The sequence below is a fragment of the Cylas formicarius genome, unplaced genomic scaffold, assembly GCF_029955315.1.
Source record: "Cylas formicarius isolate icCylForm1 unplaced genomic scaffold, icCylForm1.1 PGA_scaffold_7__23_contigs__length_41026272, whole genome shotgun sequence".
NCBI lineage: Eukaryota > Metazoa > Arthropoda > Insecta > Coleoptera > Brentidae > Cylas > Cylas formicarius.
Window position 1 is genome coordinate 39967965 of NW_026844352.1, and position 25190 is coordinate 39993154.

Below are 25190 nucleotides of genomic sequence, written 5' to 3' on the forward strand. Positions count from 1 at the left end.
TTCTTGGACAACCACCGATTTTGGGCGACCTTCACGAAATTCATACCTAACCCAAATTATCCCAATAAAAAAAAAATACTTTTTTGCTCTGAAGTTATTTATTTTGTTGCACTAAAGAATACATTACATGTGCCGAAAAAAACTCGAAACATACAAAAAAATACTGGTGCGTAAACGGACCACTGGGAAAAAAACATTAAATAATGTTTTGGGGCACATAAGATGTAACATATAATTTACATATAAATATACAAAAAGTTCAAATTCGACAGAAAACAACTAAAAGTAGATTGTTTTCCAAATAGAACCTGATTTATTACAAAAAAACGCATAATGGTGAGTGATCGCACCACTGGTAAGACCCGGTGTCATTTTTGGTGATATTTTAAAAAGCATGAAGTATGTAAATGCACATTACACTTATTACAAACGTAAATTGTGTGGCTGTGGCAGATTCTACATCTCCTTCGGGCTTTATTAGCATGAACAATCATGAGGTGACCTTGATTATCATAACGCACTTCACCTATGGCAGGTGCAAGATTTCTTTGAGTAATTGTTTTATCAGTTTTTAAAAGTCGCAAAGCAATGTAAAATTTAAAATCAAATCAATCACTTCGTCATCTAAAAACATAAAAAATATTTCAAGAGGAGTTTTTCCAGAAAGCCTATTTTTTAGTTCCTCACATGATTTAAATTCATCGGATATAGGTGTGTGCGTGTACTCAATCTGACCTTTCTTCCATTTGACAGTAGAAGCAAGCTGTCGTCTTCTTTTGAATTCCAGGGTTTCATCGTCTGATGAGTCCCATTCAGGTTCAGTAGTTGAAGAATTACAGGACTGTTGAAGGACAGCTGTATCATTCGGTGTACGTAACTCGAAAGTTCCAACTATATCAGTTGGTTCCCCAAATTCTTGTAGATTTATGTTATCGTTCATATCTTCTTCGTCAGTCAAGGTATCCACGTCTGGTGTAATACAAACCGCGTCAATATGTTCTGTAAATATTTTTTTACGTTGTTTTTAGCATAAATTTACAAGGAATGGAATGCTACAATACATCAGAATACGTAAATCCAAATAATACTTACGACTTTCATTGTTATTGTCCTCATCCATCACGATCTCCTCCATAGCCGCCTCTAATTCCTTTGAAGTGAAATACCTCGAAAATGCCATACTTTACGAACTGTAACGTTCACTGCACAAGGCACAAAGTAATACTAAAGAACACGCTAATCGTTGGATGTTTATTCTACATGCGCTGACTTCAATTCAATTCAATTATGCGTTTCACAAAAAAATGTTGGGCTCGACTGCAAGGATCATTCGCCCATTGCCGACTTCCGTCGAGGATTTTCGCTTCTGGTCAATGACCACCACGCACAAAGAAGAAAAATAACCAATAATTTGCTCAGCTAGCAAAAAATGATTCTGACCGATACCAAAAAAATCGGCTTACCCCGGCTTCCACAACACACGCACGCACAAACAACACCCTGTCACCAAAACGTAACTGAGTAAACCTAACCTCAAAATGTCAAACTTCCCTGTAAAGACGTTAGTCACCAGATGGCGGGAGTAGTTTACTAAAATCCCGAAATATAAAAGGCCGCCTTCGTTCAATAGTGAATTTCCCTGCTTAATAACAAACAGATTTTTTAAAATAGCACTGGTCAAAACCTGCAAACCTTTTTTGTGGTAAAATATATACTAGTTTCGGATACATCCGGAGTTAATAAAAAACAATGATACCCTGTAACTACGGAGGAACCTGCCCTTTAGGCGCACGTTTTTCGGAAGCATCCTGCATAATATGCAGGAAATAAAAAACAGTTCTTAACCGTGAGCTTTATTATCAGGAAAATGTCTTCAATTTCTTCAGCCGTCTAAGTAAACCTTTGCGTTTCTTCATTGGCAAGTTCTTCGCTTCCGGAATAACGTCGACAGAGGTGTACCAATATTTGTCGGCGATTTTTCTGGCAATTTCCACGGGACTACCTGCAAACGGGTGATCGTTACATACGTGACCCGGTTTTTTTTTCATAATCAACTAGATTTACATAGACAATAATCACTAAATTATACCGCCCAGCCTTGACTGGCCTCGCCCTTAACTTAAGGGCGTTTTGTGGCCATAAAATCCCCACGGAAATTAATTTGTTTCACACGCGATGGGGTAGTAAAAGTAACCGTTAAAATAACCTTATTTTCCGTACCGTCATTTGTATTATAATTATGTTTTAATGAAATTTGGCACACATGTACTACACAGCTCTACAAATAAAGATTTTTTTTTTATCAGTCATGATTAGGCTTCCGCACAGCTTTTTCGCGCATACAAACATCACGTGATCCATACTTTTAGCGATATATATATATATATATATATATATATATATATATATATATATATATATATATATATATATATATATATATATATATATATATATATATATATATATATATATATATATATATATATATATATATATATATATATTAGAAGGAATACAGGCTGAAGAACGCGAATCTTTCGAATCCCCCTATATTACGAAAACAAACTGCCCGGTAGATGGCGTTTTCGGCACTTTGTTACGCACCTGCAGGATCGACCGGGCATTTCTTCCTGCTGGACAGTCTACAAGTGGAGATAAATGGGAAGGTGAAACATCAACGCCCAAGTTATTTTCTCAAAATGAACTCAAAACATGGATCAGAATTATTAGCCTCAAGAAGAAAAAAAATTATTGGCCCCAACAGCGACAATCACTACATACAGGACACGAGAAAAAGAGTTTTTTGAAAAATTACAATATTGGAAAAACCATGAGGTTTAGGTATTTTTTTTATCATTATTATTAAAAAAAATCATTAGTTTAAAAAAATAAATAAAAATTACTTTAAAAAAAATATATATTTATATCAATCTTGAAGGACTTCAAAATTCGTTACAGAAATATTACACTAACTGATCGTACAATTCATTTTTTCTGTTTTTATTCGCAGTTTGTTAAAATTTGTTATTTTTCCTATTTTGTTAAATTGTGTAGTTATAAATTGGTTAAGTCTGGTTTATAATATTAATGTTATCATTTATTTTATAAGTTTTTGATGGTTATCTGCGATTATATGCTTGTCTTCGTTTTTGTAATAATTATTATTCCTTAATTAGCAGTGCTTTGGCTACTGAAAAATAATTTTTGTAAAATTTGTATTGAATATCGGAACGATAAACATAAAATTTATGTTTCGCCAAAAATAATAAGAAAATTATTAATATTTTTCGAACAAAAACCTATTTTTTTCTTAGTAGCTCGTGTTTTGATATTAAGGCATTACTTTTAATTCTACACAACTTTGCTTAATACCATTTTGCTCGATTTTCCGAAGGGCACTTCACCCGTTACCCTAGCCTGTACGCTATTTGACGTGCAACTATTTCAAAATTAAAAAAATACGTATTAGAATGAATAAAGGCTGAAGAACGTGAATCTTCCGAATCACCTTTATTACGAAAACAAACTGCCCGGTAGATGGCGTTTTCGGCACTTTTTTACGCACCTGCAGGATCGACCGGGTATTTCTTCCTGCTGAACGTGAAGGGTTCTTCGACTTCCTGAAACATCCGTAGCGTCGCATTTTTCTCGTCGAACTGCTCGTTGTCGATTAAACTCGCGTTCATCGCTTCAACGAACAAGCCCCATCTGGGATGCAGAAAGTCCGCGACGATTCCTGCAGATTTATTTACAATTTTAAACGTCCCGTCGTTTTGCGCGTTGCAAAATTCATGCGGCTGCAGGCCGAACAATCCCGTCGTATTTCTGCGGTCCTTAAAAGGACTCGTCAAGTTCAATATTGTCGTAGAAAAAATCAGAGATTCTTAATATCGGAGAGGTCGGCCAACCAACGGGCCGGACTTGGTCTCAATGGATTTTTTCCATTGGGCGTATGGTGTGTCTCAAACTATATCGCTTTGGCTTTAAAAATATAATTACGTTCATTGTGTCGCTATATATATGTAAAACCAGCAACCAAACCAAAATTCAAAAATTCAAAAATTCTAAAAATTTTAAGAATAATTTTATATGGTGGCTTGCACGAAAAATGAAAAAGGGGAACCAAATTTACCCCAAATTAAATGAGAATTTCGAAAATATTTTTTTTATTTTTAAAGAAATCTTTTTTCTTAAAAAGCTTTCAAAAAGAGAAAAAGCCTTTTTAGAAATTACACTAAAATTTTTCTGAATTATTTTATGTAGAGGCTTGTACGAAAAATAAAAAAGGGGAAACCAAATTTACCCCAAATTAAATGATACTATAGAAAATAGTTTTTATTTTTTTAAAATCTTTTGAAAACAGAAAATGTCTTTTAAATGTCAAATTAAATGGGAATTTCGGAAATAATTTTGATTTTTTAATCAATCAGTGATAGGTATGTCTTTTTTCTTTAAAATATTCGTAAAAATCTCTCGAGGACATAAAATGCTTTTTTATACTTAAATTGCTTGGAATTTTATTGACATTTTTCAGAATTGTGGCTTGTATGAAAAAAAAAGAAGACCAAATTTACTGCAAATGGGACGAGAATTTCTCCTTGTTTTTCTTAAAATCTTAAATCTTGTTAAAAATCATTTGAAAACAGAAAATGCCTTTTTATACTAAGATTTCTTGGAATTACAAAAAAAGAATGAGAAATACCAAATTTAAATTTTTAAAATTAAACAGCAGTGTGTTCCCGATTATGTTTGTGAAGAAGTTACCTATTTCAGAGATATTTATTCTTACAGTACAAGAAATTGTGGTAATTTTATGTTGAGAGAATGTTATTCTAGTCATGTTCAAAAATTTTGATTTCTGAGTGCTTAGCTTTTGGTTGCCGCTTATCTGTAATTTTATATTTTATATTTAGAATTTATATTTTGTATTTTTTATGTAGCATAATGCTAAATAAAGATTATATTATTATTTTAGCCCTTAGATAAACTTTCTATCTCAATTTCACCCTTGTGCGCTAACTGAAAGCTTTTGTAACCTTACCCGACCATTGTTTGATCGCATAGTTCATAATCTCGCCGTTGGGTCCCCACAAAGTGATTTGATTGCGAGCGTTGTATTCCAGTCGTTCTTCCTCCTGCGATACAAATTACCGTAAGACGGTTAGCACCTTAATATGGCAAAACGTAATACTTCGCTACTGTTGGCGCACTGCTTCGCAGACTCTAACCAGGGTCCAAGCAGAAAAGCTCTGTCGGACGCGAGTATCATCTCCAAGTCGCGAAAAATTCCGTCGAAAATTATCGCCGTATTCCTGAGACCAAAACAATTGAAAAGTACAAACTTAATTCTGAGTAAATTTTATTTCCATTTAGGAACAGGGTAAACAAAAAAAGGATTTTGGAATATAATTATTGCTATCTTGAAGTAAAAAACTGTTTGACAAATATACAAAAAATATATAAATATATATATTGAAAACTTGACAATAAAGATGAAGGTCCATAATCTATTATTGTAATCTTCTTCTTCTTGTATCAGCTTCTCCTGCTGGAGGTTGCCGATCATCATGGCTAAAGTCTGTTCATAGATATAAGAAAGTGACTAACTGATACGAATCAAGGAAAGACCCGGGCAAGCTGTAAGAATGAAATATGGCCGAACAGGTCCGTACTTTGCTTAGAATTTAATTATTTGGGGTTTTGTTAGGAAAGATACGAAACAATATTTTTTTATTTATGTATGTATTTATGTTTAAATCTAAAATAAAATTACAAATTATTTTTATTACCTACTTGAATTACTTAAAATTATTCACATATCAGTATCACTATCGCTATCATCGCCTGTTCTAATTATTATTTGTTCTATATTATTTGCAATATGGATATACGATTGTTCTGCTTTCTCTATATGTTTAACAGAATTTGCCCAACTTTGTGGAGGGACGTTAAAAACTTCGGTTTCTATAAGTTTGAGGACATTGGAGTTAACACGGGGAAAAACATTGTTACGACGAATGGCAGATTCAAACATGTTCAATGGGATTAAATATACAGTGGCAAGGTGGAAACCTTAAACCTGTATGCCCTACATTTTTTGCATAATTATCACAGACATATTCCTTTTGTAGGTTCAAGCGTTGTAGAACCTCAATTAATTGCATTTTGGTATAATCTTCGTGAAAATAAATGTCGTTATTATACATATAGTTTTGGATTGTTGCTTTTGTGTCATATGAGAAGGGGTTTTAGTCAACTGTCTACTGTGATAACTTGCATTGTCCATTACAATGACGCTATTAGGAGGAATGTTTGGAACTAGTTTGGTTTTAAACCAACTTTCAAATAAATCAGCGGTGGTGTCTTCATGGTAATCCATAGAAGAATCTTTAATATTTTTCGCCGACAGAGAAAGTCCATTTGGAATCCAACCATCTTTAGAGCCAGCATGCAAAATAGTTATTCTTTTACCTCTTTTTGATGGCGCGTTTGTTTTACACTTATCAGTTGAGCCAACCCAACCGTTTTGCGGGGTATCATAAGTGTCGAACCAGGTATCATCCAAGTAAATAATTGGCCTTTGTTGGTCTCCGTAAATCCTATTTTTTTCTAGATATTCCAGTCGCCATTTCCGAATTCTAAAAGATTTCATTAAAACTTGCTTTTTGTCAATTTTTTTTTAATCTAAAACCCATGTGTTGAATACACTTCCCTAAGGTAGTTTTGCCACATTTAACACCGGTTTCATCTTTTTCAAGGCTTCTAATTAAGATATCTAATGTAGGCACGCTTGGTTCCTCGTATAACTGGCAAATCTCCACTCCAGAAAATGTGAGCATTTTTTTCTGACTGAAATGGTATTATTCACAATTTTCCATACAGGTGATGTTGGAGTTTTGGTCAATGTGGCCGTTTCTTCTAAAGATGCTTGCTTGCTCGCACCACGTTCAATGAAAGTTAAATAAACATTGTTTGTAGCTTCCTTAGTCTCAATAGGATAGTATTTTCTAAGTTTGAGCGGGAGCATCTCCTGAGATACACTAGACTCGCACATATTTGGATAATTCACACACGATTCAGCACACGCTGTATTACACACGAAATAAGAATGATTGATTACTAATAAACTTAAACTAAGTAGTATACCAAACCAAAGAATATTAATCACAGGTAGGTATACAATTATTTCTATTGCGGACCACAATTTCACCTAAATTTAAATTCCGAAACTTCAGATAATAATCTTATTGCATTGTATGTTAATGACCACCCTTGGATAATCCCATTCAAAACCAATTGGTCACTTTCTTATATCTATGAACAGACCATACCTTCATTTTTGACACTGCCGATCTAAATAATTAATGAGTTTCAGCAGCTCATATCTTGTAAAGCAGGAACTCAAGTTTGTGTTTTTCAATGGTAAAGAGTATTTCCAGTTCTTTGCCCATTCTTCCTAACACTTCCTTTGTACCTTCGTCTTCTAAAGTGGCTTGACCCCAATACAGCTGTGATATAATCTGCATGTCGTGATAGTCGATGTTCAGTTTTTGTAGGATTTCCATTAGTTTTTCATGCCTGACATCCTGATTGACGTCTAGGCATCTCTGGGCAAGACCGTCAAACGTGAAAATGGCTTCCCGAGTTCCAAGGCCATTGCGTAATGCAAATTGCGTGGTAGAGGCTTCAGTTTCGCATATGTTGTGTATTCTTATAAGCCGGTGGTCATCACATTTAGATGGTCGAGGTATTTTTGGGATTGGGAGAAAAGTAGATAGAAGCCAATCATGGGGAATATTAGCAGTCTTGTATACGTCGTTGAACGGGTCTAAGAGTACCTGCATCGAATGTTCGTCAAGGAATTTCAAAGGCTCACAATTGATTGTAATCTTATCGATGTAGTATTGCTGTAAAAAAAAATACGGCGCATTTTGAGAACAGAATCATTTTAGATGCTGTAGGTTTTGAAATTTAGCGTAAGATACAAGAGCTAACAGTTTTCAGGTAGCGAAAGTCTTTTTCCATTATAACTTTCCCTATGTATCATCATACGAGGGTGGTTTTCGGTTACAGTTAATTATTTGACCGGTCTTGAAGGAACAGGACACTTGGGCATACAGATATCCGCTAGAAACTTGGTCCAACTCTTAGAACTGGACCGATTTTCACAAGAAATAACTTTAAAAGGGCTTGGTTTTGTTCGGGAATCCCTCAAAACTGCATTCCATTCTTGAGGCAGTTCAACGTACGTCCTCTGTTTCACTAAACTCATATTTCTATCGCATGCTAGATACGAATGTCCACGAACAGGAAAAACCATTTGGAGTCTTTTAACAAAATGAACAATATAATGAAACATTGTAAACACCGTGAAATTTTTATTTTGTCCACTGTTGAGTCACAAAATATTGTAAGCTTCTTGACATCAAAATCCAGATGGTTAAAAATGGAATGTAAAATGTAACTCCTGACATTTCAGTATAAGTATGGAACAGAACTTTTTTCAATGTGTCAATTTTTACTTTCAACTCATCAACTATACTACAACTATCGCATCGTGGGTATCCAAAAGCAATATTAAACTTGGTGTTGAATATTCCTCTAATTTATCGGGATATTTTGCTTTGCACGTAGAGTACATTTTCTTAATATTGAGCTCAGCAGGTAAACAAACCTTTTGTTTTGGCCGAGCCATAGTGAGACATCCTACCCTTAAAACATCTAATGTGTTCCATGACCGAATCTGTTACTTCTCTAGAAAGTCGGTTAGGTCTGGAAGGGTGCTTTCCTCGCACTGAACCCTTGAATTTTAAACCGCTTTGTCTAGGTTGTAGCCTTTTTGCAGTTATACCAAGTAAGGCTTTGTTGTTTATTAACAATCTCACCTTATAAGTATACGAAAATGAATGAAAATCAGCTCCATCTTCAGATTTCCTGGGACGATGACGTGTTACAGGTGTGCACGTTATTAACTCATATTATCCCAGTGGTGCATCACCCATTCTATGATTTTTTTGTCACAATTTATTTGTAAAGGAAAGATCTTAAAAGTTAACAAAAGCGGTACATAAATTTGAACCACATTTTCAAGTGAATCCAAAATAGTGAAACAAAAAATATTTTGGATTTGTATTGCCATTTTTGTTAACTCTATAGCATGTATATTACGTTGCAGAAAACATACATCGGAAATAATATATTGGTTATGATTTATTTTGTGAAAATATTTACTATTTACTACAAATGGAAGAAAGGTCAGATTGAGTACACTTACCACCTGAATCCGATGAATTTAGATCATGTGAGGAACTAAAAAATAGGCTCTTCGGAAAAACTCACTTAAACGTAAATTATACGAAATAAAAAAAAAAATGGACCCTCATCTTTTTTCCCCTGTACTCTTCAATTTTATAACACTTGTATTTTGATGACATTGAAGAAGGAATGACCATAAATGTCTTTTCGTTCTTGAACAAGATGAAAACAATTAAGCACAAAACTGGAAACATTTTTCCTGAGAATGAGTACTACAGATATGAAGCCACATAACAGTGGCGTTTGCCTTATCTGCTACAAAACCTTTCCAAAAACTTAAAGTATTTTGGTTTTCTTATAAAACTACAAAGGCCGCCGTGAAAGCTGAAGTTTCTGATGAACCTACTACTACATACCGAAAATCTTCGAAGTTCTTGCTTTGGAAAGCGTCGATCAGTTTCACGTAATATATGTCTCCGTTCACTTGGAGTACCTGGCGAGTCAGGTCTACCAGATCATGCAGGTAAGCCGAGCTGTGGTTCAAATTATCCGAAGCCGACAAAAAACTATGCCAGGCGTCGAACAGCGCCGAATAGTTATACCAAGACTGCAACCTGAGATAATAGAGATTCGACTTATCTATTGAGAGGTCATTTACCCATGGAGATATGTTTAGGCTGGGAGTTTTGGTGATGGCGTATTGGCCTCTGATCTTCTCGATCCCTTTGAAGTCGTACACCGAGTCCTGAAACGGCGCGAATATACCGGATATCCCATTATAAATCCCATCATAAATTACCATATGGATAACTTTGTTAATATGGGTTCTACGATAAAGTTTAGGTTACCAAAGTGTTTCGCCAAGACCTCAGTTGGCATCTTCAATGCTCGCGCTCCGAAAACAGAAAAGTGTGTTCGAAGCGTTTTTGGAGCGCGAGCATTGAAAATGCCAAGTGAGATCTTGGCGAAACATCTGGATTTTTAATAGATGCAATTTCTTGGACTGTCTTATGTATATATTCTTCAAATTCTCTTGGGTATTCGGTCTCTCGAAAACAACGTAATTCCTTTAAATATCTATTAACGTTTCGTAAATTGAACTGAGTTGGATTTTACTTGATGAAAACCCATTTATCAAAATAAATAAGAACTAAAAGTTCAGATTTCCAGGAAATTATATATTTTGATGTGACAAATGTTTCGACAACACTGTATCTTTATCAAATGTCATTTGTTTAGATCGTAATTTCAAACTTTTTCAAAATATTATTATTTTCTATAAGTGACATTTATAACAATTAATGACATTTGACGTTGCGTTAATATATTACATATTTAAAATAAACATAATTTGTCAGCACATAGTTAGTGCGGATTGCAGCAGATACGGATGTTTTTCATTAGTAAATATATTGGATAATTTAATTTTGTTAGTTTAAAATTCAATAATATATTTTGTTAAGGCCTTTAGAATCCGTTTTGTAATTAATTGATTTTTGTGTTTTTTTTTTATTTCTATGCTTTCATAAAGTTCTCTCTTTTTGGTCTTAGGTTCTGTTAGTAGGACTTTAAATTTTGGAAAATTGAATGTGTGTGTAGTGATGGGTATGACGAGCTGTTTTTTTTTGTCATACTTATGTCCGTTGATCCTATTTTTTAAATACTGGCTTGTTCGTCTTATATATACACGCCTTAACAAAATATATCATTCAATTTTAAACCAACAAAATTAAATTTTGCCATAAAAAAAATAAAATTATGTTTATTTTAAATATGTAATATATTAACGCAACGTCAAATGTCATTAATTGTTATATACGTCACGTTCTATATAATAAAATATATATAATAAAAATATGTAATTTTTGTCTGATAATGCCAAATGTTCCATTTATAATAATTAAATTGAAATCGATACCCAATTTTCAAATGATTTTTTTGCGTATTTTATTTTGGACACCCTGTATTTCGAAACATACGTACTTTCAGTATGTTCCAGGCGTATTCCAAGCTCGGGTCGCTTTTGCCGTACCTCCTGGCGCCGTAATCGATGAACCATTCAGTCAGGTTGGTAGGTTGTCGTCTCCAAGCCGACTCGCTCATCAAGTCATAAATGACATAGTTTTGGTTAATGCCTTCCATTGTTAGCCCGGTGCCGATCATGGTACTGTTTGCCGCGTTCCTGGCCTTGATAACTTCCTGAAACGGACGGATTTCGCGTCATCGATAGACGCATTTCGATGATCGAAAGTACTGTGCCAACTTCTTTACTACAGGTGCTTTATTTTTGTGAACATTTGTGAACCCCATTACGTGTGTCACAACATTCCGCGAAAATTAAAAAAAAATACATCGTAAATGCAATAGGAATGAAAAAACCAGATAAGTAAATACATTTTTATAAAAACAAAATATTACTTAGGTGGCTTTGTTTCTATGCAGAAAAAACTGTTGATATTCTTTCTCTAGAAAGCTGAAATTGAAAATGAAAAATCCACAAAAAAAAATCCATAAAATAATAAATAATGATAATTTTATTATGAGTGAAGAAATGGAAATCGATGTTGTGGGATCCAGCCGCGTCGCTAAGATTAGTCTCATTAGAATTACACATCTTAAGAGAATCTGTAAGGAGGATTAAAAAAAAACACGTCCATCATTATTTTAAGTATAACCTTCATCGACATCTTTATGAAGCCGACTTTGTAAGAAAAATTCAATATTGTGATTGGATGTTAGATAAACATGACGAGAATAATAATTAGCTTTTCGAAAGTTTCTTCTGCATTCTTAATCTTATCGACTTGACAATTAACCGGTTTTGAAAATTTTAGTTTCCAAATGTTGCAAAAAAGGAACCGGTTTTACAGGTTATAGTAAAAAATTAATTACATCAAAAGCTATTTACCATTAACCAAGTAAAGAAAAGTTTCATTTATAATTTTTCCCATGATCAGGTGACCAGGTAAATAGTATTTGTGATGCTCACAGCCTCCTAGACACAATTTTCAAAAAGTAAATAAAAATTTCAAAAAACAAAAAAATATGAGAACAGTAGTAGTATAAATTTAATAAAAGCCAATAAATCCATTGTTTATTTTAATGCTTTTATTTTCTTTTTAGGCAGTGGAATGTATGTTAATATTTTATATGTTTTCCTTTTTTAAAGAGTTGCGTTTTCCTTTTCATTTGTGATAATATTTTTACGTTGCGCTTTTTCTGTTGCTCTCATTAAAAAAAATATTTTAAAAAATAGGAGTTCGATTAAAATCATGATTTTAAATTAAATAGTGAAGTAGATCATCACTTAAATCACTTGATGCGAATCTATTTTTCTATTTTTCCACCAGGCGGGACCTCTTAGAAAGAGAGAGAAATAATAATCAACAATTAATGATAATAATTAAACATTGTAAATTCTGTCCGGCGTTTTATTGACGCATCATGGCGACTATAACTTGCCTCGTTGATGATAGTGGCCGATCCGTACATTCCAAGTGTGCCTCCGAAGTTGTGCAACATACACCACACGTAAGGTTGGCCGAAATATTGATCCAGCCTGTCGTACTGAGGGAACTGCTCCGATTGAAGATCCAGGATTATCATTTTACCCTGCGGAAGATTTTCTTCGACATTAAAAACTAGCTAACGTTGGCGTCTTCAGAGCTTAACCGAAACTGGCTCGTATTTTACTCTGTACCTGCTTATATATTGTTTGAGGGGGCATAAACACATGAACGTGGCCTCGGATGGTTCCCATATAGATGAGTATACAGATTCTCGGATTTTTCCTTGATGGACTACGTGCAAGAATGTTAGTTTTATCTACTAAAACTTGATATCTGGTTTTTCTTTGAGTCCAGTTAATATTTTTCGTTCAGTCATTCCAAATGTATTCTTTCCCGCAATGCTGGTGTCCCAACGTTTGTTCAAAAATTTATAAGAAAAATATGTTCCAAACAAGCATTTATCGATTAAGGTGAGAACGTTATGTTCCAGATTCTAAGATTTTAATATAATTTCCATATTAAGGGTATTAAGCGTTCGATCATAAAATACACTTCACCACAACTTTTCAATAGCAATGAGGCCGAAAGCAGTCCTACACTTGCCACTGTGGTCCTTCCTTACATTCAAAATAGCGTTGACCACATATCAAAAGTTTTAAGAATTATAACGTTTTTACCACTTGTCCAAAAATCTCTCAACATCTTCGCATTAAGACTAAGACAAATACACTCATCAGTAGTTCAAAATAAATAAGAACTAAAAGTTCAGAAATTATATATTTTTACATGACAATTGTTTCGACAACACCGTGTCTTTATCAAATGTAATATTTACAAACTACCTGCTACTATATATACCGAAAAATAACCATAAAAATTTTAATTAATGTTTTTGTGAGAATTTAAGTTCAATAAAGGAGGGGTATTTAAATCTAATTGATCGTTAAGCAATACATTTGAATGTCTCATTTTGTTAATCTCCATGGCTTCCAATAAATTTAATTTTTTCCTTTTTGTGGCTGTATGTAAAATATCAAAATATCAAAATAAAAAAAGACACGGTGTTGTCTGAACTTTTAGTTCTTATTTATTTTGATAAATGGATTTTCATCAAGTAAAAGCCCCCTCAAACAATATAAAAGCATTTACAGGATAAAATGCGAGCCAGTTTCAGTCAAACTCTGAAGAAGCCAACAGGATGATTAGCGAAACGTCAGCAAGTTCGACTCAGCAAAAACCGATTCCAGAAGTTTTGTGAAAAGTATTACAGTAGCCTGTGAAAGTTTCTTTGAAAAAAAAAATTAGACGGTGTGGCCATTGATTTCTGATCGGAATTGTTCTTTAAAACATTTTAAGTTTTAAGTAAGCATTCGCATTCGATAGGCAGTTAACATGTTCAATTACCTCATTTAGTCAAAAATCACCTCGAAAGTTCGCTATATCTGATTAAAAAAAAAGAATTAATAAATCAGATCCACAAGCACTGAAAAATTACTGATTCGCCGCTGATTTACTAGTATTCTTAACGCCCCACCCATTGTGTTTCGTCGTACCTACCGTGGGAACACTAGTTACGAAAGATTTCACCTTGTCGGTGTCGTCCCAGTAGTCGCTGGAGTAGAACAACCATCCTTGCATCACCCTATATCGAGATATACAGAGTGTCCAAACAGTGTGTCAAAGTAATATATCTCTTTTATTGCTGGTTCAAAAAAAAAGGTAAATATGAAAGTTATAGATCAGACGAAAAGAAACAATTGAAAATTATTTCCAAAAATACAGGGTGATTCATAAATATGTGGAAATTCAGAAATATTTTTAATAGAACTCCCTGTATATTATGACATTAATATGACTCAATGATTTGTGGCCATTTTTTCGTCAAAATGCCCTGTGTTTAATAACCTATATTTTTAAGGCCTTTTGTAACAGATTTAATTTTATTGTGCTTATAATTTTATAAAGTGGTACGGTAATTCATTTGATACTTTGACGAATTTTTGGAGTGTCCATAAAAAATACTAAGTTTGCTTGTTAAGAATGCTTAATAAAAATGAAAGAGGATGAGTAGTTAATGGAAGTATAATATATATTTCATTTTTTCTCGCCCTTCATAATCAAGCATAGGATAGTATAGATAATAATAAAAAAAATAACAATAAACGAATTAAAACGAAAAAAAGATCTCTGTATTTGCTTTTTCTATATATCTTCCCAGAAGCTAAAACTATTAAAGAACCTATTTAATAGTATTAATGAGAAATATACCTAATATACCTATATACGTAATTCATTTAATTAATAAAAAAAGCTAATACTAAATATTAAAAATTACTTACATACTCTTACAGCTAAAAATAATATTTAAAAAAAATAATATCCTAAATTTATTCTAAATATTAAAAATACATTATGAAATAAAAAAATTACTAAAAACTCTAATCTTAATAATAAATAGTAAAAAAATTACATTACAAAATTTAATACAAAAAGCCTACATTGCTCGCTGAGTATCTGTCAATGCGATAAAAAGTAAGTTTAGTTTCTCACATATTTATGAATTGCCCTGTATATTTGAAAATAGATTTAAATTGTTTCTTTTAGTCTTACCTATAACTTTTGTATCAAACATTTTTTTCTAAAACAAATTGTAAAGTAGATATAATTCTTTAACACACTAATTGGACATCCTGTATGTGGGAAAATGAAAACTTACGGTTGGTACAGAACTCAACAGAGTTTTGACCCTTTCCCGTGTCCAGAAGACAAACGAATGCACGAAAAGCCAGCCCTGCATTAACCTGCGCAGTACAAAGGCGTGAAACACGCAGACATTTAGTTCGAAGCAAGACGAAGCCCAAACGCACTATACGGGGGCAGTGTGATAAGTTCCGTGCCTGACAACGCATCCACATTTTTTTGCTGTATTTTTCAAGGGTGTCCCACAAATGCCCCTATCGGATTTATTTTTAATTTATTTTATTTGTTCGAATAAGATTTGATGTATTCGGCAACAATAAAATCTAATAATGAGAGATTATTATTAGTTTCCAGTTCAATGTTACAACTTGTTAATAGTTACGACTCACTGAAGAAGACATATCGTATCATCTCTGCCATCTTGACGGGAACTTATCGACTGACCCCCGTATAGTCCGTCTCAATCTTCATCGTGCTGGCTTTTGCCCGCATTTATGGAAGTTATCTGTTTTTTTGTTAATTTCGGTTAGTATAATTTTATTAAATTACAATAAGAAAAAGCAATGACATTAAATAGGTACATATAAATATCTAAAACTAATTCTGTTCCACTATCAGGATTGTCATTGAGAATTAATTATAGTAGGATTTATGGTGTTTTATATAAAAACATTATTCAACACTGCCAAAAATGGTCAACACTCAAGAAATATATCAGAAAGAAAAAAATATATGGTCTGTTCATAGATATAAGAAAGTAACCAACTGCTTTTGAATGGGACTATCCAAGGGTGGTCATTAACATGCAATGCAATAAGATTATTACCTGAAGTTTTGGAATTTAGATTCACGTAAAATTGTGGTCCGTAATAGAAAATAATTTTATACCTACCTGTATTTAATATTCTTTGGATTGGTATGCTACTTAGTTTAAGTTTATTAGTAATCATTCTTATTTCGTGTGTAATACAGCGTGTGTTGAATCATGCGCGAATTATGCAAAATATGTGCGTGTCTAGTGTTATCTCAGGAGATGCTCCCGCCAAAATGTAGAAAACACTATTTTCTATTGAGACTAAGGAAGTTATAAACAATGTTTACTTGACTCGCATTGAACGTGGTGCCAGCAAGCAAGCATCCGGAAGAAACGGCTCCATTGACGGAAATTCCAACATCTATGAACAGACTATACCGCTAACAAAAACAAGGCTGAAAAGATGACAGACGACGAGACGGAGGAGAAGCCGATGAGACTCGAGCGAGTTCGGCACGGCACGATCGCGAGTAGTTGCGTCATTGGTTGCAGCCGAACAGTGTTGCCAAATGGGATCTTATAAATATATTATTTTTACGTTTTTGTATTTTTTTTACTTCGATGAATCCGTATTTTCCTTGGTATTTTTATTTAAAAAGTGTTTCTTGTCTCGTTCATGTATAAATATATAATAAAAACAAGTTTAATTTAAAGGTTTGATTCCGGTTTTTTTAGGACTTGCCAACACTGACGTCGATGTAGATGTGCACAAGAACGTTGCCAATAAAATGTCTCCCAAAACACCACAAATCTAAGAAACTAAGCATCTTCCTTCTCAGTTGTTCGAAATTTAACTTTTTAGGTTTCATTTTGTTTTACGGGTTTTCACTTTTTTCCCTTATTTCTATTCTGATGTTTCCGTTACCATATCTGTGGTATATCGTGTACGGTAAAGCCGGAAGCTATGCGTTCCGAGGAGATCCCTGGGATGTATTTTACAGTATATCCTTAATATATATGCTAACGTATATTCCAAGAATATCCTCGACATGCGACTTAAATGGGACATTGACGGGATATACTGGAGATATTGTGCTGCTATCTGGGAAGTGCACTATATTTTTGGTCGTATTATAATAACATCGTTAAGGTTTTTTGGGGAGGGTCCGTCGAAGGGCAGCACAATGAAGATCGAGACCGACTAAATAGCTTAGCACTCACCATATAGCTTCCGAGTCAGCGTCCGTCATGGCCGCGTAAATACTCCTGCCCACGTCAGCGAGGTAGCTGAGGTCGGTAGTCGGCGGATCAACTTCGTTGAAGCTGTCGCAGTTGTAGACGTGGTCAGTACCATATTCGGCAATTTGCTCCCGGATGAACGCCACCCCTACGGTTTTAAACAGATCTTCGGTAGGGTCGAGGAAATAGGGACAACAATAGGTATCATTGAAGTCGTTCCACACGTCCATCTTGGTCATCGTCGCGTTCGGATAGATCCGTTTGAACGCCCTAGGCAGATGTCCCGCGAAAGCCGGCAACACCGGCGTGATACCGAGCTGTCGCATCCTGTTGAGGATGTTCTTTTGCAGGGCCAGCGACCTCTGGTGCCAAGCGCTAGATAAAGGAGCCGCCCATCCTCTGACATTGCCCATTCTCAGCCTAAAACGCGGAAATGTATCTCAAGGTAAAAATTAAATAAACTGCAGTCTCGTACGTAACGATAACCCTATATACGGGGTGCGGTCGAAAAGTAAGGTGACTTTTCTAGTTGGACGGGCTACGCACAGTGCTTTCAATTTACCTTGATAATATTTTAACTTGTAGAAGCTGTAGAAAATGCAGGGTTAGTGGCCAAGTGACGTACGACGTATGACGCTGTCAATTTTCTGACATACATGATATTTTCTTAAATGGAACACCCTGTATATTTTATAGGTGTTTAATAGAATATCCTAATCCGATTACAATGATGTTACACGCTTTATATTTTAGTCCACTCGTTTTTTGACATATCGGCCAGAACAGGAAATTTTTATATATTTTAAAGAGTGCCCTGACTGACTATCTAACAACTATCTAATTTAATATTTACATATCGCGACATTCTGCATTGTCTACCTTCGTACCCATTTGTGGTTATTGCTCAATTTTAACCGAATCATCTTGATTGATCATCTTAATTTATATTTTTTTAACGCCATTTTTTACCATCCTGTTGAATGTTGCGCAGCCTCAAAACAGGTTATGCCCACTATCCCACTTACCAAGACAAAAAAGCTGGCCCGGTAAAATGTTCCTCTATGTCGGATGCGGTTAGACCCAGCTTGGAGTACACCCTTTCCCAAATGGCCTCCTGGCCGTGAAACGCAAGCACCAGGTTGAAAGAGTTCAAGGCGATCCAGTCGATGTGACGCTCCCATTGTTCCCAGCTCCACCACACGAAGCTGTAGCTCGTAGTGCACACATTTTGATAGTATCGGAACCTTCAACGAAGAGTTGTTATCAAATTTATAATCGGAGGACGCATCTTACCGGTCGTTAAATCGGATTAAAACGTCCACGTCGGGCAATTCGGCAGGCAAATTCAGTTGGGACTCTTCCCACGACACGTGGCAGCCGCAGAAATACTTCAGATAGTGGTGGACTCCGGAGGCAGCAGCCACTCCTGTACTACCGTTGACCTGAACGGTTCCGCCCACTTTTTGCAACTAAAAATTACGTACATTTAAATTATAATTAATTAATGTGTCCCACTTAAGAACTGTACACTCCTTTGAAATCTTTGGTTACGGTTCGATTTTTTTTTGTTGGATAGATCAATTAAAAACGCACTACAACCTTATGTTCCTTATCACATCAACCTGCAGACATGGCTAACTGGGACCAATTTGTGATGTCAAATATCAAGAAGTTCTATTAGGAACTTCTTTAAGAACAAAACATCGACGAATTCTTATTCAGGACTAAACTTAACTAAGTCTATTGAGGTTCGCTTAAGTGTTACTCCTGTAGAATGTTTGTTTATTTTTTTTTGTTTATTGACAGTAAAATTCACTAGCTATTTATATTTTCATTTTATTATTTATTAATGATGTTGTTTTAAGATTCCGCTAAAAACTAAATGTCGCTTAAAAAGTGTTTTTAAAATTTGTAAGATCTTAAAATCACATACAAAATTATCGTCATTTACAATGTTTTTTTTTTTTATATTAAAAGCTTTGGTCACGTCTGGTTGCTTTTAGATAGTCGTGAATACGAATCTGTTGTCATTTTCAGGTTGAAAAAATCTCTAAAAGTGCTTTTCGATTTTCCGCTTCAAAAAACTTCCGTTGCCTAAAGACGTTATCAAGAGAAAACCGAAACGTCGTGTTGAAAATAACGCCAGTGTTACAGTGGCGTGTGGAAGTTTCTTTTTAAAAATACCATATTATGTCAGAGATAAGTTATCCCTACCATGAAACAACATTTATTAGATAGTGCAATAGTTTGTCTAGACCAAAATTATTTTCAATTTTCTTTTTCTTTGGTGCTTGGTGCTTGCTTCACTTGTTTTCGCCTTATTAAGAATCAAAAATCTTTTTATACATTTTCATAACAACATCATCAATTTGACAGCAAAGGGAGAATGATTATCATTATTCTTTCTTATTTAAGTAATTATCAATCCATTTTATTAAAATACTTCAAAAAATCGATATACGGAAACTCTGAAGTGCATTTCTTAAATGTTTATAAATATTTCGTATCATTGTAGTAGGCTGTGCCCGTAAGAATTCTGTTGTCAAGGCGGTTGTTTGACAGTTGTTTGACATCGGTTTTTAAATGTAGTACTTTAACGTGGTAAAAACATGTATCAAACACGATCTTACCGAGTTATGTTAACTCCACACTATTTAATGACAAAGACAAGTATTTTATAACAATTATGAATCCACAACAGCCGAAATTATATTCTTTAGTTGAATTACGTAAAGAAGATATGCCCATTAGACCAGTCGTGTCTTATGTAACGGCTCCAGCAGTTAAACTCAAAATTAGTAAATATTTTAAAATTCCACACAGATTTTAAACCAAAATTTGCAATAAGAAATTCTTTTGAATTAATCAACAAAATTAAAGATATCAAAATCCCTTCTAACCCAAGAGTATTCCAGTATTCCACCTATGGATGTGATAGATTTAATAGATTTCACCCTCACTCGGAAACAGGTTAACCCATTGGTGAAACAAGGATTTTTTGAATGGTTTAATAGTATCTTTAGACGAAAAACGGCTACAATCCGTCCATTATCGATAAAATTATAAATAAAAAACAAATCCAAACAACAGTAAACTCTATTTATCCGAAATCTAATATAGAACACGAACAATTTAAAACAATTACATACATATGAGAACCCAGTGAAAAAGTGTCAAAACATTTGTCAAAATGTGGTTTAAAAATAGCTTGCAGAACTAAAAACACAATAGGAAAATTTGTAAAAAACAATAAAACGAAATTTCGAAAATCTCAAAAATCGCGTGTCTACAGGTCGAAATGCGGATCTTGTACTAAAATTTATATGGGACAAACAGGTAGATCCTTCAAGACTGGCATTAACGAACATATAAAAGCGTTTAAAAACAATAGTCTAGATTCCAATTATGCTACACACTTAAACACAGAAAAACACATTCTTGACGACAATTTTGATCTTTTTCATACAGCCACAAAAAATGGAAAATTAAATTTATTGGAAGACATAGAGACTAACAAAATGAGACTTTCAAATGAATTGCTTAACGATCAATTAGATTTAAATACCTTTCCATTATTAAACTTAAATTCTCACAACAATAATTAAGGTTTTATGGTAATTTTTCCGTATATATAGTAGCAGGTAGTTTGTAAATATTACATTTGATAAAGACACGGTGTTGTCGAAACAATTGTCATGTCATAATATATAATTTCGCGAAAATCTGAACTTTTAGTTCCAGTTCATTTTGGCAAGTAGAAGTCACCTCAGTTCAACTCTAATGTGGTGTTTAAAATATCCGAGCGTTGTTATTTTAAAAAAGAATGATAGAATTTACTAATGAGGAATTGATGCATTTTTTTGTATAGTTTCCTAACACTTTCCTAACCGAGTCATACCAAATACGCGAATATTTTCAAATGAACATAGAAGGTGATGAAACAAGTAGAGAACAAATGATCATTTAAAAGGGGTCCATCGGACTCTAAGAACTCTAGAAATTGAAGAAGAACTTTTAAATTCTATTGATGAAAATCCTGAACTTTGTACTAGAAAATTTGGAAATAATCTAAATATTCCAAGCGATGCGAGCCCTTAATTTCGGAACGATATACTCAACCGTAAAGGCATCCTTATTATCCTGACTTAGGGCGGGATCGATGCTAATGACGAAATCCGTAGCCCTTTCAGGAATCAGCCTCACGAGCAAGTCTTCGACGGCTCTCTTTTGCTCTTCAACGCTGGTACTCGTCCTTATATGGCCCAAAGTAGACTCGAAATCTACCGAAGAAAGAGCGGACATGGTCAAATGTAATATTTAGAAACCACCTACTACTATATATACCGAAAAATGACAATAAAACCATAATTATTGTTGTGAGAATTTAAGTTTAATAATGGAGAGGTATTTAAATCTAATTGATCGTTAAGCAATACTTTTGAATGTCTCATTTTGTTAATCTCCATGGCTTTCGATAAATTTAATTTTCTACTTTTTGTGGCTGTATGTAAAATATCAAAATTGTCTTCAACAATGTGTTTTTCTGTGTTTAAGTGTGTAGCATAATTAGTTACTGTTGTCTGGATTTGTTTTTTATTTATAATTTTATCGATAATGGACGGATTGGAGCCGTTGTTCAGTGCAATTTGTTTAATGATGTTTGTTGTAATTTTCTGTTGAAGGTGGCGTATTAGGAAGTCTTCGCTTAAAAAAGTAAAAACCTCTTCTCTGAGCGGTCATAACAACATCGTTAATATGACAGCATGCCGAGAAATGTCATTATTTGTTAGTGACGTGCCACTGACTGTAAATCGAGAACTTTTTTTGTGACAAATAAACCATCTATCTAAAACCGAATATCTAGTTTTAAGTTACCAACTAGAAAGAACAAATTGGAATACTGTTCTTTTTAGTTTTACAGTTTTGGTTAGTTTAATAAGATAAATAATAAACGATTTTCATTTGAAAAAAAAACGCTACCTACTGTTAATATTTTTTATCAAAATCGTGTGTTAATAAATTGATTACAACTTTTTTTTAAAAAGTAGAACATTGAAAAAATGGGTTTCTCTAAATAATAACTCTTGATACAAATTTCGTTAAAATATCAAAAATAGAATAACAAATATTTTATTTGTATAAAATGTACTACCTTGAATCTAAAAAGTTAAAACATTTAGGATATGTGTCCATATGAAGTTTTCTTTTCAAACACCCTGTATACTTTTGGTTTTCACGGAGCCAGACACACCATACCATACCATATCTTGCATATTATAGATTAGGAAAGATATAGATAAGCGGTCCTCGCTAGCAACGATTATTCTTCGAAAACCTAATTTAAAATTAAAGAATGCCCCCCGTCAGCCATTCTGGAAACCTAAACAAATATTTTCCCAGCATTTTCTCCGTGCTTTTTCTTCCCAACACGTAATCAATGATAAGCGCACAATTAAATTTGAAATTCTTATGTTTGAATTGTACTAAATGGGAAATAATTCGAATTGAGCTGTAAGAACTTACCACGACACCTGATCCCTATTACCAGCACGAACAGCCACAATAACGTTGACGCAAGCATATTTACCGACTTAAACGATCACTGTCGCAGAAGATTTTACGTAGACTTCGAGTTCTGTTTATCATTGACAAGATAATTCATATCTCGACTCGTCTTGAGTGTATAATTTCGACCAGGGACATACTGGCCTAAATGAAATAAAACAGGGTCTGTTAGGCTGGACGTACCGAACCTGAGGATCGCTTACTGAAAAAAATAACCTAAAAGTTATGTTATTTAAATCACAATTTTGAACATGTGGCATAAAATGTGAATACCCTATTTAGTAGTGAAATGTTGATTCAACTAACATTGATTTCGAAAGTTATGAGAAAACTGTAAATGCAGAGGTTGTAAATTAAATTATTTTGAAGTATACAGGGCGGCTCGAAAAGTGTGACGAAAAAAAATTGTGTTTTAACAATTTAAATTTAAAAATATGCTAACTTAAAAGCAAGGTACTTCAAATTTGCTGATGATACTGCATTAGGTTACTCGGAACAGCTTAAAGAACTTGTTAATAAAGATTCACGGCAGTATTTTGAGGACTCGCCCCGTATAATTGACGGAACCTGAAACTCTCTCACGACACGCTTTACGATACCGTTCAAATAAAATTATCCCATCTTTAACGGTTTCTCATTTATCGCCAATCATTTACCCACAAAAACGGGAATTTTTAGGATATTTTAGATTTTTTGCCTATAAACGACACACCCTGTATATGATACAATCATTGTTCGAAGTAGGGATTATAGCCCTGGATTTTCCACGCTTCCTGGTCCAAGAATTTTTTTGAGAATAGTAAATGGTTTTCGATAAAATAAGTTTTTTCTGAAACCATGCAGTGCCCCGTAATTATCAATGACGTCATCGCATCTTGGCAGTGCCCGAAATAACGATTTCAATATGGATTATTTCAAATATCCCGAGCAGCGTATGTGCAAATACAAAAATTGTAGGTCTTGATGCGGCCTATGACATCGTTTGAACCAATTAGCCATATTTTTAATGGCTAATAATTTACTCAGTAAAAAAACAATTTTCTAGATGTTTTAGATTTTTGCCTATAATTTGAAAACCCTTTATATAATCTAAATAATGCCAGAAATAAATGTTATTGCACTGTATCGGCGTCTGCCGGTTAAAGAATTCTGCCAATCGGATGAACGATTATGGAGGAAAACATGGACAATATTTAAGCTAAAATTACCAAAAAAAAAAGCAAATATATTTAAAAAATATTTGATAATATCTGATTACGCCCAATTTCTACAGTTTAAATGTGGACGCGGACTTTTACCTCTCTGCTAAATTTGAAGTTGATATCTGCAAATTTAAGACACCTTACACATTTCTCATTTAGCACGGAATATCTTGAACACCCTGTACAATAGGTGAAAACCTTAAATACAAAAGTTTTTGCTATCTATACGGGCTATATCGGAATATAAAAGAAAGTGAAAACTGAATCATGGTCTTTCGGTTATAACTAATTTTCAATAATTGGGGGACCCATTTTTCAGTTTTTTTGAATTTGCGGCGCACCCTGTATATTTTTCAAAAATTGTCATGAATAAAAGTTCATAGAGCCGTATCTTCTGCTTCTTCTGGTTCAAGAATTTTTTTGGTCTCGTAAACAGTTTTTGAAAAATCATGTTTTTTGTGGACCCTTGCACCCGCGATTTTTGATTTTTTTAGAACACTTCACGACCCCCCCCCACCCCATTTTCAATAGGTTCCGTCACTGGGCCAAGCTGCATATATGTGCCAAATATGAAATCGATTGCTTCAAATTTCGGACACTTATCGTGTTTCATAGCAAGGTCCAAAAAACAGTCGAAAATCGCGAAAAAAAGATGGATACCGGGGTGGGATCAGGGCCATTTCTTATAAGCTTATGTGCCTCGTGAAGGGTTAAAGAAAGGCAATTTTCAATTTTGTGGCTAAAACGGTTCGAAAGTTATTCAGGAAAAACCAAAAGACGAGAACGGAGAACAGAGAACGGATAAACTGACAAACAAATTTTTTTTTTCGACGGTGATCATTTCTGTACCAACCCATTACCGAGATATAAAATTTTTAAACTAGCGCAGATACTTTCGAAAATTCTTTTTCGTCGATTTTCGAAAGTAACAAGACTCGCCAATATTCAAGTGTTAAAATACCG

General features: G+C 34.1%; 2 protein-coding genes across 2 annotated transcripts; both read right to left on the reverse strand.

Annotated features, from left to right (window-relative positions):
* Positions 1 to 104: 104 nt before the first annotated feature.
* Positions 105 to 1206, reverse strand: LOC132705443 (uncharacterized). The gene is made up of 3 exons (XM_060676031.1): positions 1093 to 1206; positions 688 to 999; positions 105 to 624 (listed from the first exon to the last, which is right to left on the reverse strand). The coding sequence occupies exons 1-3, from the start codon at positions 1178 to 1180 to the stop codon at positions 572 to 574; spliced, it is 453 nt and encodes a 150-aa protein (XP_060532014.1). The 5' UTR covers positions 1181 to 1206; the 3' UTR covers positions 105 to 571.
* A 644-nt stretch (positions 1207 to 1850) lies between these two features.
* On the reverse strand, positions 1851 to 23074 carry LOC132705290 (alpha-N-acetylglucosaminidase). The gene is made up of 14 exons (XM_060675783.1): positions 22984 to 23074; positions 21580 to 21740; positions 18754 to 18929; positions 18486 to 18704; positions 17443 to 17880; positions 14325 to 14409; positions 12721 to 12870; positions 11242 to 11457; positions 9917 to 10003; positions 9675 to 9865; positions 5195 to 5315; positions 5045 to 5138; positions 3569 to 3739; positions 1851 to 2002 (listed from the first exon to the last, which is right to left on the reverse strand). Exons 1-14 carry the CDS (start codon positions 23039 to 23041, stop codon positions 1860 to 1862), a joined length of 2310 nt encoding a protein of 769 aa, XP_060531766.1. The 5' UTR covers positions 23042 to 23074; the 3' UTR covers positions 1851 to 1859.
* Positions 23075 to 25190: the final 2116 nt, after the last annotated feature.